Source organism: Cuculus canorus, chromosome 20 (genome assembly GCF_017976375.1).
Source record: "Cuculus canorus isolate bCucCan1 chromosome 20, bCucCan1.pri, whole genome shotgun sequence".
Lineage (NCBI taxonomy): Eukaryota > Metazoa > Chordata > Aves > Cuculiformes > Cuculidae > Cuculus > Cuculus canorus.
Genome location: NC_071420.1, coordinates 8,445,799 through 8,463,607, shown reverse-complemented (window position 1 = coordinate 8,463,607; position 17,809 = coordinate 8,445,799). Strand labels below are relative to the sequence as shown.

At 40.8% G+C, this 17,809-nt stretch overlaps 1 protein-coding gene across 1 annotated transcript in view; it reads right to left on the bottom strand.

The window, feature by feature from the left end:
• Nucleotides 1–17,809, bottom strand: part of GTF2I (general transcription factor IIi) — a 78,358-nt gene that overhangs the window by 36,817 nt on the left and 23,732 nt on the right. Inside the window, exons 5-13 of the mRNA XM_054085402.1 lie at nt 16,623–16,806; nt 16,395–16,423; nt 15,473–15,521; nt 14,744–14,787; nt 13,282–13,359; nt 7,091–7,147; nt 5,286–5,348; nt 4,123–4,224; nt 214–279 (exon numbers count right to left, since the gene is read on the bottom strand). Coding sequence (XP_053941377.1) covers nt 214–279; nt 4,123–4,224; nt 5,286–5,348; nt 7,091–7,147; nt 13,282–13,359; nt 14,744–14,787; nt 15,473–15,521; nt 16,395–16,423; nt 16,623–16,806 — 672 coding nt within the window. The remainder of the gene's footprint in view (nt 1–213; nt 280–4,122; nt 4,225–5,285; nt 5,349–7,090; nt 7,148–13,281; nt 13,360–14,743; nt 14,788–15,472; nt 15,522–16,394; nt 16,424–16,622; nt 16,807–17,809) is intronic.

Here is a 17,809-nt window from a genome sequence, read left to right as displayed (position 1 = left end):
CAGGGAAGCTTTGAAAATACTGTACGCATCTGAGAAATACATTCTGATAAGAACTCAATATCAAAGCGTTAGTCTTCTGGTACCATTTAACCCTTTGGTGCTGTCAGTACTGGTGTACTCCTGAGCCCACAGCAAGCTGCACGCCGACGAGCAGTGCCTTGCGGTGTGTCAAAGGACTAGAGGCGATTGTTTGGAAAGGAGTGCAACACATACCGTATTTTTTTTCAAACAGCTCCTCAACTTGCTGTCTCAAGTCTGTGATTCGCGCATTCCATTTGTCTGCAAAGAAAAGGAAGACAAGTCACACTACAAACAGAACTGAGATTCTCTTGTCAAATCTGTGTCACCACAAACCGAACTGCGCAGTGTGCTTTTACTGCTCACTTGCAAACAGGTGCCTGAGGAGTACGGTACCTTAAACATATGTTTAAAATTACCTCCAAAACTTTGCAGATGTTAAATCAAGTAGAAAATTAGCTAAATCAGGCTAAAGTAATTCCCAAAGATGGCTTCTCTCTGATGGCCTGGCCAGCAGCTCTCACTGCCATCACGGGTAAAGTCGCTTTGCAGGCGTTGTTGACAGTTACAGAAATCTGGGCACTGAAAAGCTTAATTAGTGAAGCTTGATAAAGCTTACAGCAAGAACACGAAGTTGTTTTGGCGCAAATCTGTACAGCTATCTGGGTCAGGAGGCATCGTGCCATCCTCTCCCCTAATCCAGTATTTCTCCAAGGCCTTAAGTGGCAAAACATCCCCATAAATCCTATTTCTGAAAGGAGATACAGGCTGCAAGACACAAGTTATCCAAATCCAATCGTGTGTTCCGTAGAGAGCTGGATTAAATGGCAGAATTTTAACATCTCATTTTCTGCTTGTGAAAGAGAGCACATTTTTTCACAGCTTTTTGTATGTCCTGCTTATATGAAAATGCCACAACTCTTTTGTAGCTGGTACCAGCTGCTGGCTGGCCTTTTAAGAAAGAGTTAATGCACAAATATACTTACAGCTTATTTCTTACACCAAGGACTTGAATCTAGTAACTACGAAGGCCAAAAAAATGAGGCCATTCAGGTTATTACGCTTCCAAGTTGTCAAAAAACTCTTAGAAGAGACAAAGGACTGAATTTTGATTTATATCAAAAGGGGTTTAAATATTCATTCTCAGTCCAATGTACATAACTTTGGTGGTCATGTTTAAGCTTATATTTTGAGGACAGCACGATTTGAATGTGAGCAGGAATACCACCTTGTTTAGAGGGAAAAGGGTAGGTTTTTATGCTGCCTTGCATTCACACATGAACTTCAGCCAGGTACCTGGCATATCACTTACATCAATTAACCTGTTCATATTTGGAAATAACGTCATAGTAGATAAATCTATATAATTGCTTCTAACACGCTTTTTACTGCTATCCCGTAGCACGCAGTTTCTTAGCTGAGAAACACATTTTGAGCTCAATGTTTCCTATTCCTGTGTCACTTCAACCTTGCAATATTTCCCCTCTACTGTAGATGTAGAGCAAGACGAAGCTCTTTCCGACTCCAGGACAACCACCAACCGCAGTTTTTGTTGAGCAATGGATTAACAGCAGCTTTAACAGTAAGAGAAAGTGAAATTCAGAATTCACTGGCCTAAACGGAAACCCTGCTTCAGTCGACAGAGCTGGTGAACACACACGGACAATCCTGGGACAGGGTTTTGGAAAGGTACCCGTGCGAGTCCAGACTGTAACCCCGGGGAATGTGTCACAGAGATGAAATACCTGCAGTTCATCAAGCTCCGAGGCAGACCAAGCAAATGATCTCTTCTAAAACTCAGGCTGGTTTTCATGGGAGGAAGAACAGTCAGAAAAAACGTCACCCCACATTACAAAGCGACCATATAAAAGTATATCAATAACACTGTTCTGAACACTGGTTGTGGCTGCACTTTTAGGAGCAGCTGCTCCCATCCAGCCTGGTCTCCCTGTGCTGGTTAGGAGGATCACGACAGTATTCCTACATGAGCCATTGAATTGTCAAGGCTTAGGTTTTTTTAATTAACCTTAAATAGCTGCATCAGAAATATTTTTGAAATCCAACCTCCCTTTACAAACATCATCAATTTCTATCAAGCTTTTCACCAGATATTTTTCACTCCTCTCCCTGGTTACAATTATTTTGTTTTCTACATTGTTTTCCTGTTTCCACAAAACGAACTCGACCACAGCACATTATTCACTGTTTCTCAGGCCACTTGGGGTACCTGAACTCTATCTCAATCAACACCTACAGGAAGTCCCTCCAGCTCACAGCTATCAAACATATGGAGCTCATCAGTGTTAGGTAAAATACCAAAAGTGCTTATCACAAGAGATACATTTCTCTCTCAAGCACCCATTTCTTCTCTCCAGTCTTCTAAGGGCATGCACTGTTGTCGTTCTGCAGCTACTCATGAGAATTAAACACCTCCTTCCTCCTGGCCAATTATATGGAATTAGGCTTTATTAGACAGAGGTGCAAAGCCTTCAAAATGTCCAGACAGTAGCATTGCAACTACCAACAGTCACTCATTTTTCATTACAGCAACTGAAGTCTGTTTCTCCTGAGCTCTTGTGTTTTAACCAGACCTTGAGAAACCATAAAGAAACACCACTTCCTGTAAATGAACTCCCCAAAAAGAGTACGAGGGGCAATGACCTCAACAGAATTTCAGAACCCCAGAAGAAAACATCTCAGAATAACCCATGAGCTGCAAAACGCTGTAATCTCACTGCACAGCAGCTGGTTAAGAGCAAAGTTCTCTTGAGAACAGCCCAGAGAGAGAATTCACCAAGTCTGCTCGGAGCAGGGAATCTGACAGATATCCTTGGTGTTGTAACATTGCGAGCTCAACTCAAATTTTATCATCTTAATATTTCATTAGCTTTGCTCTCCATGTCTAATCAGCCTCACTGTTTATTCCCTTCACTCACTGCTGCCCTTCCAAGCTCAGAGGCTGTTTTCTACTAAAAGAATATATTCCAGTCAAAGCTTCTGAACTATGAACTGCTCAGCCATCTCCTCTACTCTTGTTCCCATTATATTCTCCTGACCCAACCAAAACTAATGCGATGTGTGGAACGGCCTTTCAACATTAATGATCTTCTGAAAACAGAGCTCTCAACAGTGTTTTATTCAATTTTGCTGAAATTAGCACGAAATAATGGGTTTCACAAAAAACAGATGCCAGAAGATGTTCCATGGGGATTTTTCAAGTGACCTCAAATCCCAGCCCTCCCAATAAATTCTTTAACGCTGTGCCAAAGGACACATCCCTGATTGCCAAGAACCTTATAGGAGTACACACATTCATGAGATATCTGCCCGGAAGGAAAACCAAAACAAGACAGAAAGGAGAAGTTTGGGGTTGCAACAAGTCACAGGGGAAGTATCTTAAACCAGATGAACTACAGTGCGTTGATGCATTTCTGTGGTTAGAAATCTACATTAGGTATCATGAAAGAATCACAGAATAGTGGGTGTTGGATGGGATCTCTGGAGTTCATCTAGTCTAACCTCCATGCTAAAGCAGTGTCCCCTCCAGCAGGCTGCAAAGGATTGTGTCCAGGGAGGTTTTGAATATGCCCAATAAAGGGGTCTCCACAATCTCTCTCGACAGCTTCTTCCAGTGATCACCACCAAAAAGACCCACTTTGTGTGTCCACGGGGATCAGGCCACGCTACTCAGCCTAAATCATTTGGTTCCATTCCAAAACGTGGCTCCCTCCAGCACATCTCCACTCTTCACAGCGCATACCTAGAAAGACCAGCTAGACAGGCTCCTGACTCCAGTTTCTACAACCCACTACACCTGCAAACTCACTCTTTTTTTGTCCAAGAAATCAGCTGACAAAATCCTAGACTTATGCTTTCCTTTACTAAATTACCTGCAGTGTCTGTCTCGATGGTCACTTTCAATAATAAGAAACAACAGAGGTAGCCCACGATGATGACTGTACTGCCGCAATACAGCTACAAGGAGCCCTGGGCTCTGAAATGAACACTCGCATTGGCGCATCTCGCTCCTACAGCGTGAAATTGTCTAATGGCATTTGATAAGACAACCCAGAGAGAGAAAATGAGCTTCAATTTTTATCTCACCAAAATTGAACTCTCTCACTTTTCTTCTCCCAGTACCGGCAGCTTCATTGGCTGAATCGGTGCTCTTCGATCTTTTGTTAGGGGGTGGGTAGTCGTCATCATCTTAAAGAAACATATAAATATCACCATTTTAATGCCCAGAGAACTCACGTGCAGTGGTGGAAACGCTTTGAATGTCAAACCTCTAATGCTAGTATTGAAGGGTGCTTTATCATGACATGATTGTGACATGTCATTACAGCATGGCCCATCTGGCTTGGAGGTGTCACCCAGGGTCACTCAGTCTACACCCCGCAGCAAAACTGCTTTCAGAAAGAAAAAAAGACGTGTCATCATCATAGGAAACTCCCTTCTGGGTGGAAACGAAGGGCCAATATGCAGAACAGACTCACTCCTTAGAGAAATCTGCTGCCTCCCAGGGAACTGCTTAATGTGTAAAGAGAAAACTTCCTAAGCCGGTACTGCCTTCAGATTACTATCCATTATTGATTTTTCAGGTTGGCAGTGATAAAGTTGGAACAAGAAAGCAGAAGACAATCAAGAGAGATTTCAGGGCCTTTAGGGATGATTGGTTAAGGGATCAGGAGCACAAATAGTGTTCTCCATTCCTCCCATTGCAGGAAATGATGAGGGAGGAAATAAGAAGAGCCGGCAGATCGATACCTGGCTCTGAGCACAATTTCAGTAGTACCACCAGCAGAACTTTAGGTTTTTTGATCATGGCTTGGTCTACAACATACCAGGCCTGCTGGCAACAGACAGGGCACATCTGTCGCAAAGAGGTCAGGAAAACAACAGCGCCACTGGTTAGTGGGTTTTACCCCATTTAAATGAGAAAAGGAAGTGTCGGTATAGAGGCTTTTAGCTCATACTTATCATTGTTAGAGAAATAAACTGAAGCTTCACTTATATCACCTCTAACACTTTGCTTCTGTTATGGTACAATTCTTCCCAAAACATCTTGTTAACTAGAGAACTTGCATAACTACAGTGTGCTTATAAAACAACGCGTACTTCAGAATGAATGCTCGAAAACCTTGTTAAAATCTAAATTAATGGCTGTTAAATAAGAAATATTCTTCATTACCAATGCCTGAAAAATAGGTGAAAGATGCAAATCTTTCATGCACCGTTTCAAAATCAGCAATGAATGGAGAACTAACCTTCGATGGTGACTTCGACCTCAGGATCCTCACTTGTTTCTGAAGGGGCATGCTGGGAGGAATCTGAAGGGGGAAAACAGGACTGATGGACACAGAACAGATTTTTAACCAATCCCTCTGTGATCTTATATTTAAACCAACACTTCCCAAAGAAGCCCCAAGATCACGGAAAAGCTCTGTGTTCACAGCATACAACAAAAAGAGCAGCAAAGACATTTTAGTAACAGCTTTTCAGCAGTTCTAGACAAGGGTAAGGAGGTAGGGATTATACTTGCTAAATTGCACGTGCAGCAGAACAGAGTTGGTGTTAATGACAGTAGGAAATTCCTTATTCTTGGCTTAATAGGATTATATACAACAATAAACATTTTTCCTTGTTATCAAGGATTACTGAAAATATAAACAAAGGCTGTGTGCCCCCACAGTTAATACACTTCTTTACCATTTATTATAAAGAGTCACACTTGTTGCTCTATAATGATTTCCACAACAGGCTGCAAAGCCAACAGTAAAATGAGAAGGAAACTCATAACCACAATGCTTTCAATACTCCGTGGGAGAAAGAGCAATTTGCATTTAACAGCAACAAAGTTTAAAATTGAAGCTATTTATATTGGAAACTATTTCAAAACTAAGTAGCAGTCTATGAAGGAATATATGTTAATTATTCTGGCACAGTAATGCTATACCTGTGCATTCTTCCAAAGTCCTATTAAAGCAACTGGCTTAAACACTACAGCAAGAGTTTTTTTAACAAAGTATTATCATCACCAGGTATTTTTTTGATTTGGGTAAATACACACAGCTCCTAAGCAGCAGGCACCTTCACCGTTCTAAACGTTGTCACTCGCTAGCACTGTTTCTTAAATCTGATTTCATTCAGTTAAAATCCATTTTTTTTGATGTACATAATCTTAATTTTCTGATCGCTCAATTTCAATCATGCCAGGCTCCCCACTCACCCCACTCCCCAAGATCCCAGGAGAAGATGTAAAACTTTAATTAAGGCATCATCTTCTCAAATATTTCTGTAAAAAACAACTAATGACTTCCTTCAGACAAATACAAAGTAAAAAACACAGCCAAATAAAAATACAAAAGGACCTTTTAACATAAAAAATATTCAAAGCAAGGATTTTCATGAGCAAAAATTCAGAACTCTTGTGGTCAGATGAAGAACATACAGCAGGCTCCGTTTCTGAATCTCAAATCCATACCAGCAGGAGCCCTCTGATGTTACACAGAAATTCATAGGCTGAAATGCAGATTAGCATTCTCTAGTGTTTGCAAATGGAAAACCAGCATTAATACAGACTGTACAAAGCTGGAAAAAAAATGTACAGTTCTGGAGTAAATATTTTTCAGATACACTACAGAACTCCTTCCATCAAACAGACCTTCCATGTACTTTGTTTTGTCTGTACCCATTCACCTCACACACAACTCAAAGAAAGAAATTATTATGTTGTACGTGTAATACATAAGCACATGTTTATTAAGCTTTATAACCAGTTATGAAACAGACTGAATTAATGAGAAATATATTGACTTCCACAAACCACTAGTGCACTCCTGATCAAAGTGATGGTTTTGGATTTAGAAAAAAAAGAAAGGAGATTCCTTTCTGTATGTTTCTGTATTTGGACACCCAAAAATTAAGGTAACTGCAACTTTCACTTCTGTTGAAGTTTAAATTTCATTAGCCTAACTCTTACTTCAAATCAAGGAAGCAGACTGTGGAAAAGTAAAACTCACACATTTGATTTTAAAAGCACATGTGAGAAAAATACAACTAAAAGTTCTACCTGTGTAACTTTTTGCAAGGGCAATTTTTTCATCCATCTCCGATATTTCAGAAGGGCCTGCTTGGGAACAAAGAGAATGGCTTTTAAAGTGCGTCTGACAACAAACACATTTTCCCAGCCCATTGAGGAATTCACCAAGTAACTCTTTAACTTCACATATCACAGCTCATTTCATTCTTTCTGTAATGTTGAACTTAGAAAAGACCATATGAAATAGTAATACAGAAATCCTTACCCATCCAGTTCAATGAGGCAATGGCCGGGGCGTGCATTTCTCTGCTACTGAACAGGCAGACTCATGCAGAACAGCAGGTTTTCAATTTTTTGGTGTTAATAAACTGATTTGAAACCATGAAGTGTTGATGGTTCTGCTTTTTTTCAACGAATTTTTAATCAGCTATATCTTTTTCAACGTTTGTTAAAATTTCTATTCCTAGGGAGTCCTTTTGGATTTTCAAATTTCTGTCTATATTAAAGAGACAAACTCAGAGAGATTAAAATCATTTACGACACTTCAAGGCTGTTTGCTTTTCATCACAACAGGTCCTTTGATGGCTGTGTACGGACCTCTATAAAAAGGTTGGTGTAGAACGCAGCACACAAATGACACTTAAAAGATTAAATTAACACCCCTAAAACCCTACTGCTTAATGCTCTGGCTCTCCTGCAGTTCAACTGAGAGAGCAAACTGCTTACAGCACAAACGGCTTCACACTGAGCAAGAGATCATTCTATAGTGCAGAAATAGCATCGGTATCTAAAACTCAGCGGATGCAGAGCATATGGTAATGTATAGGATTCACTGGAACGGAAGGATTTGGACTAATTGTTCTGCATAAATCGAATCCTGTGCTTACTTGCAAACACAGCCTGTGGATCACATTGCTCCCCAGAAATTATGGTCATTTAGAAATAGGTTTAAAAGTCTATCGACAACTCATATTAATAGCTTTCCAACAGAAAATGCTACTGCTAATAAGGCAAGTAAGAGAAACACTTGAAATTCATTATTTCACATACACAGTAAGTAAGAGAAGATAGAAAAGACTGGTCACGATCAGACTTAATGAGTATTTCGGTTCAACTGAAAGCACCATCACAAATACTCATAGTTGTTCAAGAAAATCAATATTTAGAGAGTAAATTTTTGGAAGAAAAACGTTATTAGGTGGGTACAGCAATGTTTGGTTAACATAGTTCTGCCTAATTTGATTGCTCAGATTTTCACAGGGATTTTAAATTAACAGGGCTTCAAGTGAGGAACTTCTACGGGATTCCCTGGTTTACAGGCATCCCTTTCGGTGCTGCTTTAACCCGCTCCTGCCCTCTGCCTGTGCTGGGGGTGAGGGAGCTCCCTGATTGGATTCAGAACACGGCTCCAGACAGAGCGGTGCTGGCATGCTGAGACCGAATCCAAAGACGTGTAAGAAGGAAAAGGAGCAGGGCAGAAGCCAGAGAAAATGCTGCTGCTCCAGGCACGGGAGAAGAAATTCTCATCAAACAGTGCGATTGGCAACTGTTCAGGGCAAGTGGGAACAGAACCCGGCCTCTGGGGCGTGCTGCAAAATGTCTCCATGGCCTAAATTTGCCGTTATTTAAATCAGCATATTCCGTGTGTGCAGCCAGACAGGAGTGTCAGTTCCTAAGAACTTTTCTGAGCATGGAGTTATTAGAATTTATACTGCACCGACACACAGCATGCATCCCGTTATAAGCAAATATCCTGTTATAAGCACGTATTTTCATGTCTATTCCTTAATTCAGAAATCCTAACATGACTGTTTTACCTACATATTCTGCAATGGCCTCTACACTGCATTATCTTCATGCCAAACACATGCAGTAACACAAATAAAAAGAGGAAATTGAGAAGGCTTTGACACATTCAAACTCGAAGAAAGATTTCTTCAGTTAAAAAGATTCACTTACCGGGCTTCCAGCCCCTGGGATTACACACAGAAAATTCAATCCTCTCAGCTTTAATGTCAATAAAAACTACAGCACATGTAGTAAACCCATCAGAGTCTTTTTGAAGTGACTCATACAGATTTATGTCATGAAACTCCAAGGGGTTTTTTTTTTTCAATAGTATCATGCTTTGACAGAGGAAAAAACACTACAAAAAATTGTTTCAGAATTTACAAAGTGTAGAGCAATATAATCCACTAGATTAATTCAGTAATGACTAATTTAGTAATGAAGTTCTACCACCAGGAGATGTTAAGAGAAGAGTAGATGTCGCTCCCTCCACTCACAGCTATTCCTTCCCACCTACTCCCACCGAGCCCAAACCTCTGAGCCTCAGTTTCCACTGAATTACATCTCAATCCTACCAGCCAAACCCGTGCCACTTGGCAGAAGGAACGGATTTATCATCTCATGGACTGGCATCGTCAGCGATGCTCCATTTTTGGTCTTTCTTTTCACTACACAGATGGCAGCAATGTGAACAATATGTAATCACCCGCACAATATCAGAGTGCCTTTAGGGAGCACAACACTGTGCTTGCTTGTTTTCTCAATGTATCCTCTGGAGTTTCTTGGTTTAAGATAGCATCCACATGCTGAATCTTACATTGTGGTGGCTGGAGCACTGCCAGCTCAGCTTTACAGCCCTGTGAAAACGGACATCACTTCTCTGGCAGATCACCAAAGGAGAACTATTTTGTTGATAAAGACATATTCAAAGACATTCATGATTTTCAAGGGTCCAGAGTGAGAATAAATGGACACATTTCCCCCCCCTTCTTTTTTTCAGAAGATATTTTCAATCTCATTTGGGTTTGGATGAATGGATTATTTTAACTGCTTCACTAACATTTCCAGAAATTCCAAAACTGATAGCATACGGTGCTTTACAGAGAAGAGATGTAGGCAGCAGTTTACTCCCTTCTGAGTGGTTTTTAAACTGAACCAGTCAGTTCATTAGACAGTAGTTTATCAGCCAATTCACAGCACACATTGTTTACAGCCTCTTCCTTCTGCTTCCAATTCTTTGTTTGAACTTCCAGGCATCAGTGGTAACAGAAGACTCGCATTCACAAAATTCCTGGGATAACATGCCTCATTTAGGAAAAGCTTGATCCTTAGGGTCCTTAGTCAGCAAGTTACTCAGTTCTGCATGGGCTGTGTCTCCAAAAAGCCTTGTTTTTACTCTGCTGATGAAGAGGACTGAAGATGTTACGTAGCCCCAAGGAATTTTTTTGATGTATTCCTACTTCTCGTAAATTGAAAAAAAAAAAAAGAAAAGTATAGCTCAATTCTATTCTCTTAATTGATTCAGAGCAGCTCTCATTCTGGCACTGATAGTATCTTGACCTTATTTTTTTCCATGGAAGTCTTCAAGAGAGTCTGGGTCTTGTAGACAGTCTTCTAGTGTGAAACCCAGGTGCGTGTCTGTTCCTTCCTAATACATTTATGCACCAGCTGAACAGTCCCTGAATGCCAGGAAGCTACTACTTGCCTTTAGGATCGGACCCTGCTCATACCGAGCTGGCCCACAGCGCAAGCGGAAACGAATGCTGGTCCCTCTGCAACCACCATGGAAACAGATCTATACCCACAGCACAGTGATATGGTTTATCAAAGAGTACAAACCACATCTCAAGGACTAAATGACACTTCAATCCCTAAACTAAGAAATCACATTTTAGCTAATGTTTCTTTTCATCAAAGCCATTAATACCTGGTAGTTACAGATAAGATATATACAGGAATATTAACTGTAATAGCTGGAAGGCTCCATCATGCGTTATTTAATCCTGCAGGTCTCTGCTCTGTCCTTTTCCTCATTCAGTCAAAAGTCAAACTCTGGACTTTGTTCTAGAACAGGTTGTCTGTAACATCACCCAAAGCATTTAACACCACAGTGACCTTCACATCTGTCCAGGATACTGGAAAAATCCACCCACGGCCATACCGCTACTGCCCACTGATGGAAAACTGCCCCTAATGCTCTGTCAAAACACTCACATGAGTTTTGATGGCTCAAGTCCCTGTTCCTCAGTCTTCTTCCTGTGTACTGCCAAAACATCTCTAAATTTAGTACTACAGTATTAACTCATGGTGACATCCAAATGCTGCAACCTACTAAAAGATAATGAGATATTAAAAGAACATCCACCCACAGGTATAATTTCCACCCCTGTTTGATTAACGGGAGAATTCCATATGCCACCGAGGCACAGAGTGCTTTGGTTAGCATTACAGAACTGTGAGAGGGTGCAAACACTCCGAGAGAAACAATAACAGTGAAATTCATCAGTAAATCATTTTCTCCAGGAAGCCCCAAGCAGCTTGCTGTTCTCTAACAGTTGTGTCTTCTCATAAACTGCTAAGCCTGGCCTTTTCTGCAGGGTATTTTTAGTACGACCTATAACCCCAGCCATTGCCTTTATTTTGCAGCACGTCTCTACAAGACAACACTTGAGCAGACTTGTGTCACCCTGCAGGGTAACTGTGCTTTTCTAAGGGTCACTATTCTGCACACACAAACCCCTAGAAGGCTTTGAATTTATAGCTCTGTGCTCTCTGTACAACCTTTGGCTTCAATCTGAGCATCAACAACTCAAAGGAATGGAGGGGAAGCTGCTTTACTCCAGGAAAGGTGACATGATATGACACAGCAACAACTCTTAGCTCATAGCACCCCATCCCTCCTACCAGAATATTCAGGTTTGAATCTTTTAAATGCAAGTCTGGAGGACTACACTGTGGGTGGGGAAACAGGGGGGTATTAACCGAGCACCATTTTATCTGCAAAAGATATATATTGATCTTTACCAAACAGAAGGTTTAAATTTCGCTTTCTGCAAATGACAAAAGAAATCCCCACCACAAATTCACATTGCTTCGACTTTGCTATGGAAGCATATTGTATAAACAGGATTTTTTAGCTCAGACAACCATGCTGCAGCACAATGGTTTCCTGTTCTGTAAGGAAGCTATTTCAGTGCAGACTCTCTTCGAGAAACAGCACTGGATTACACTTTGGGCTATTGGCCAAATTCTGATTGCTCTTATGCATGAAATGAAAAGCCACAAGGGGCTGGAAAGATGACAGGACTTGGCTTTGGAAGGAACATTCATTAGGTTGTGTCCAAATAAGTATCTATTTTTAATACCTTACATCCTGCTTGTAAACCCATCCACCCGAGGCTAGACAACGTACAAATAGGAAGAGAAGACAATCCTTCCACCAGAGAATTCACCTCTCAAATTCAGAACTTGAGTGGTGGCGTTTTGCTACGCTGCACAGTTAAGATCTCTCTCAATAGTGCTCATACATTACTCAAGCACAAGAATATCGATATCATCCTGTCGTTACTTATTAAAGTACATTAGAAAATAATCCCAAGAAACTTTTGTGTCTAAACACACACAAAAATGTTATTGCGATAACATACAGCATTGCAAAATGAAACGATGTGCTGGTTTGCTTGGTTGTTCAACATGCAGCGATCTTTCAGAGATGCATGGCAGCTTGCCTGGGTTCTTTTGCATTGCTCAATTAACCTAATGACAAATGCAAACTGGCAGAAGGGTTCTTGTTGTTTTATATTGCCACTTACAATCACGACTTTCTAATTACTGGTCATTTCAATCTACAGAAATGATGATTTCTTTATTTCACTCCTAATTGAAGTGAATGTGCAGCATTAACTGGAATGCAGAGATGAGGCAAAGCAACTGAGAGATGTTAAACCACACGCAGAGCCCAAGTCATAGACCTCACAAATGTTGCTACACTGTATATAAATAAATCTTTCAGTACAATTTGGAGACACATTGGTCATTCCATTCAAGAAAAGCTACTGGAACTTTAAACTAAAGAAAAGATCCAAGCAGTACTCCAGACAGCATCGTTATTATGGTTTATTTCCTGTTTAAAGAGGTCTGGGATTAAGGGTTTGCATACTGGACCTTCAGAAAAAAATTCCAAACACTTCAAACCACTCCTGGAATTTCTCTGCCTGTCCAAACACACATATGGGAATGCTGAAGTGGTGCTTTAGCTCTTCTGGAATTCTTCAGAGTAACTTAAATGATAGCCTACATAGAAATGTAATCTAACAGAGCTAAGAAATTGTATGTTTAAGGACTAAGAATTAGTAAAAGAGGCATAGAGAGAACAACACTTAAGTAATCAATCCTTTCATGAGATAAACACATATGAAAGTTGGTATCAGTACCTGGAATATTATACTGATAATAGTCAGGATCATCTGATTCCTTCTTCACCGTTACTGTTGTCACTTCCAAAGAAATTCCTGTAGAACCAACAAAGGAATCTAATATGGACACTAATAATATCCAGGTTGTTATAAAAAATCCAAATAAAACACCTACCAAGATCTTAACTGGTCTCTATTCAAAAAAAAAGAAGACAAAATTATTTTCATGTGCTGAGGCACCAAACAATTGCTGAGCTGAAACGATGACACCAAAGTGACCTGCTGGTTTCTTACATTTCAGCCTGGACATGGTCAGAAGGGAATCAGCCTGAACAGCTTCCCTACAAACCCTTGCAAACGCTATCTTGGATCTGCAGATGTAAAATGAATGGTCTCCTCCTTTTTTGCCCACTACACACTCAAAAAAAGTACAGTTTATCACTGGTTGTGCTGGAACAGTTTATCACAGGTACTTCCAGACCTCCTTCCACTCAGTGTTCTGCAAAGCTAAATTCAGGTATCAACTGCATCAAACTGAGGAAATGGTGGAGCGACACCACAGCTCCTCAACTGCTCCTCGATTCCTTCAACTATCATCTCCACAACCCTTCACAGCATTCCCTAAAATGTTTTCAATACTTTCCAACAAAAGGAGAATTACTTAAAATGCCTGGAAGGCAGCACTGGGAAGGAAGAGCCTGGGACTGCCTTGACAAGAAGCTCAAGTTAACTCTTTGCCAATGTTAAGCTCCATGTCAACCACAAAGGGTGCCCAAACCACAACTCAAGCACAAAGAACTAGAACAAAAAACTGGACTAAACACGAACATTTCATTCTTATACAAAATGCTGAGCAGTGTAGCTCAACCCAACAAAAGGGAAAGTCATCAGCTTATCTCCAAGCACCCCTGTGGTCTAGCAGGCTTTAATGGGATTATTCACGCCTCTATCTCACAGCATCCACTGAAGCACTGCTCTGCTGCAGATCACAGCGCCTGGCAGGATCGTGTCCCACCTGCAGGGCAACTCAGGAATGCTTGGGCATATTCTCAACAACAAATAATGTATTTTGCTATTTAGCGTTCATATAGTTCCATTTTTGCTGGAAAACAGAAATTCTGTCAAGTTTTTCTCTCTCCATTAGGGAGGGAAAAAGGGATCTTGAATACTTGATTAAAAGAGCAATGGAAAAGTGGGGACCTTTAAAGGAAAGAAGAGTTTCTCTTTCATAGGATCATAGAATCGCTCGATTGGAAAGGACCTTTGAGATCATCGAGCCCCACCACGTGTATCCACCACTGAACCATTTCCAAAGCACCCCATCCCCCCGCGTCTTTTAAACACCTCCAAGGATGGTGACTCAATCATCTGGGCACAAAGGATTGCTTTCCTCTTGAAGCTTCCTATCTTTGCTTAAAATCAACTTTCTGAGCAGAGATGAACCATTATGTTGCAATTACGGACAAAATTTTGAACCTACCAGAATCCTCGTTTGGTTCGGTTTTCACTTGAATAGGAGGGCAACTACAGAAATAAACAAATCAAGCACATTGACGTTATAAAAAGCAATGATCACATTTCTGCAAAGTTCTTCAAGCTTCAAGGGTTGTTGAGTAAAATCAATCTCCCAGTACTTTTTTTCCAACTAGGGACACAAAAGCAAAAAACCCTGCATCTTAGCTTATTGGATTTATTTCAAGAGAATTGCCAGGAATCTCCTAGCTCTACATTTTCGGGACATACACAATATTCAAAGTATGTTTACCATTTAATGAGAAGCAAACTCAGAAGCACAGAAAAACTATCGCTGTTTTCACATTATCAAATTTTTTATTTATTCCAGGTATAACCTCTTCATTTACTAAAAAAAAAAACCCCATCTATTTTAGTTTTTTAATTGAGGAGGGGTAAGGAAGCAACGTTACATCTGTTCCCCATTGCTGCTGAATCACAAAACATGACAAACTTATCCCTGACTGACATACTGCGAATTAAGAACATGCGCTGGGCCAATTAAACTGACTTTGCCATCTGTTTAATTTGCAACAGTTTCCCCACAAATAATGGTTAAAAGAAAGAGAAAATTCAGCTCCATGCTTTTTATAATCCCAGGCAAGCAAAAGTTATCCAAAGTTCAGCTGGACAGAAAAAGCACAATAAGAAAAAAAGACATAGTTGATACAAAAAAACAACATTATTTTAAATTCACCTTCCACCTGGAGGTATAATTGAATGTGAAGGATCTGTCATATGAGCTCCTGAAAGTTAAAAGACAATCTTTGAATTTCCTGTACTCCGTTTACCTTAAACACAAATTGAAAATGTAACATTGATTTCAAGAAGCAAAAGCCTGTTCACATTTTACAAGCAGATGTGTATATTTTTTGTATTCACAGATATGATGGGAAGATCTCGTTAAACTGCTTTATTAATCTACTAAGCAACACCCAATATAAAATTACTTCAAATTTGCATTTCACCATGCTTTTCGCTGCATTTTCATGGTGCTAGGTGATAATATTGGGAAACAAAGGCAAATAAATCTTTCACCTAAGGTCTGCTAGAAGAAAACGGATCATTTCAGAGAGTCAGCTTAGTCCTAAATTACAGCTAGACCCAAAAACCTTCTGATTATAGACAGCCATTTACGACACTGAAAACCTGCCTTGCATTTTCAGTAGGAAGACATAATTACACGAATCTCTAATTTCCCAGTCTCTGGTCTTCTTACCAGCCCAGGCAATGCATCTCTAATTTTACTAATTCACCATCAACTTCTGGCTGTTTCACTTGAGAAAGTGAAACTTTTCTTTTTTGACCACATTCCTATAGAGATTGCAATGCAGTCCATTATCAGTTCACATCTCTTTTCCATAGGATACTCTCCAAATCCCACTAAATTTAAAGTTAAAGGATGAAGAATGGAATAGAATGACTTTTATCTCTAATGAGTTGCTCCTTGCAGAATGCATAAAGGAAAAGGTTATATTTCCATCAGTAAGGAAACTCACAGCCTAGGAATCTCTGCACCATTTGACCCTTTATCCACAGGACCAAATCTTCTATATTAATTGCTATTTAATCTAAAATTCTGATCTGTTTCTGCTTAGTTTGAGTAAGCTGTAACTTACCAAGGTGTTTCTTCGGCTCTAGGAAAGGCCTGTGTGGAAATATGGAAAGCAAAATCCATAGCTTTAACAAAGACATCATTACTTATTTGGCAATGTAACAATAAAGAGAGTGCACTCCTGTTTCAGACAAACAGGCTGCAAGGTCTTAATTTAAAAACTAAAATTAAAAGTACTTAGTTGAATTACAAAACCAAAGTGGACAGACCAGCACAAGAGAGAGCAAATAACCTTTTGATGATAAATGAGATCCCTGACTTATTTTCCAAAATCCATTCCAGGGTTGAAACGTTGTAGTTTGCCGGGTGCTTAAACTCCAGCCCTTCGGGCAGGCCCTGCACCACCACAGCAGACTGGTCCCTCTGAATCTTCTCGTATGGCACAGGTACCACCGTTGACTTTCCCAAAGCTTTACCTAGAAAAGACAGGAGAGAGTTCTGAGGTCAAGAGTGAGTTTGCAAAAGGATGAGTCCATCACGACACCAAGCCAAGCAGTACAGTCGCCACACCAGAAGGATGGGATGTCATCCAGACAAGCTGGAGAAGTGGCTGGTGTGAATCTCATGAGGTTCAACAAGGGCAAGGGCAAGGTCCTACACCCTGGTCAGGGCAATCCCCGATTTCAGTACACGATGAGGGATGATGTGATTGAGAGCAGCCCCATGGAGAAGGACTTAGGGGTGCTGGTCAATGAGAAGCTTGATATGAGCCGGCAATGTGCGCTCACAGCCCACAAGGCCAACCGTGTCCTGGGCTGCATTCAAAGCAGCGTGGCCACCAGGGAGGTAGGGGATTCTGCCCCTCTATTCCTCTCTTGTGAGACCTCATCTGGAGTACTGCGTCCAGTTCTGGAATCCTCAGCATAAGGAGATGGAGCTGTTGGAATGGGTACAGAGTAGGCTACAAAGACGATCAGAGGGCTGGAGCACCTCCCATATGAGGACAGGCTGAGAGAGTTGGGGTTGTTCAGCCTGGAGAAGAGAAGGCTCCGAAGAGACCTTATAGTGACCTTCCAGTACCTGAAGGAGTTACAAGAAAGCTGGAAAGGGAATTTTTATAAAAGTTTGTAGTGATAGGACAAGGGGGAATGGGTATAAACTGGAGAGGGGTAGATTTAGACTAGACATAAGGAGGAATTTCTTCATAATGAGAGTGGTGAGACACCGGCCCAGGTTGCCCAGGGAAGTTGTGGCTGCCCCATCCCTGAAGGTGTTCAAGGCCAGGTTGGATGGGCCTTGGGCAGCCTGAGCCAGTGGGAGGTGTCCCTGCCCATGGCAGCAGGGCTGGAACTGAATGATCTTTAAGGTTCCTTCCAATCCAAATTATTCTATGACCATAAAAGCTGTGGAGAGGACTTGAGCGAAAGCAAGGAGTACATCTACTGGAAACCAAGCACTGCTGGCGCTAAGGCACACTGA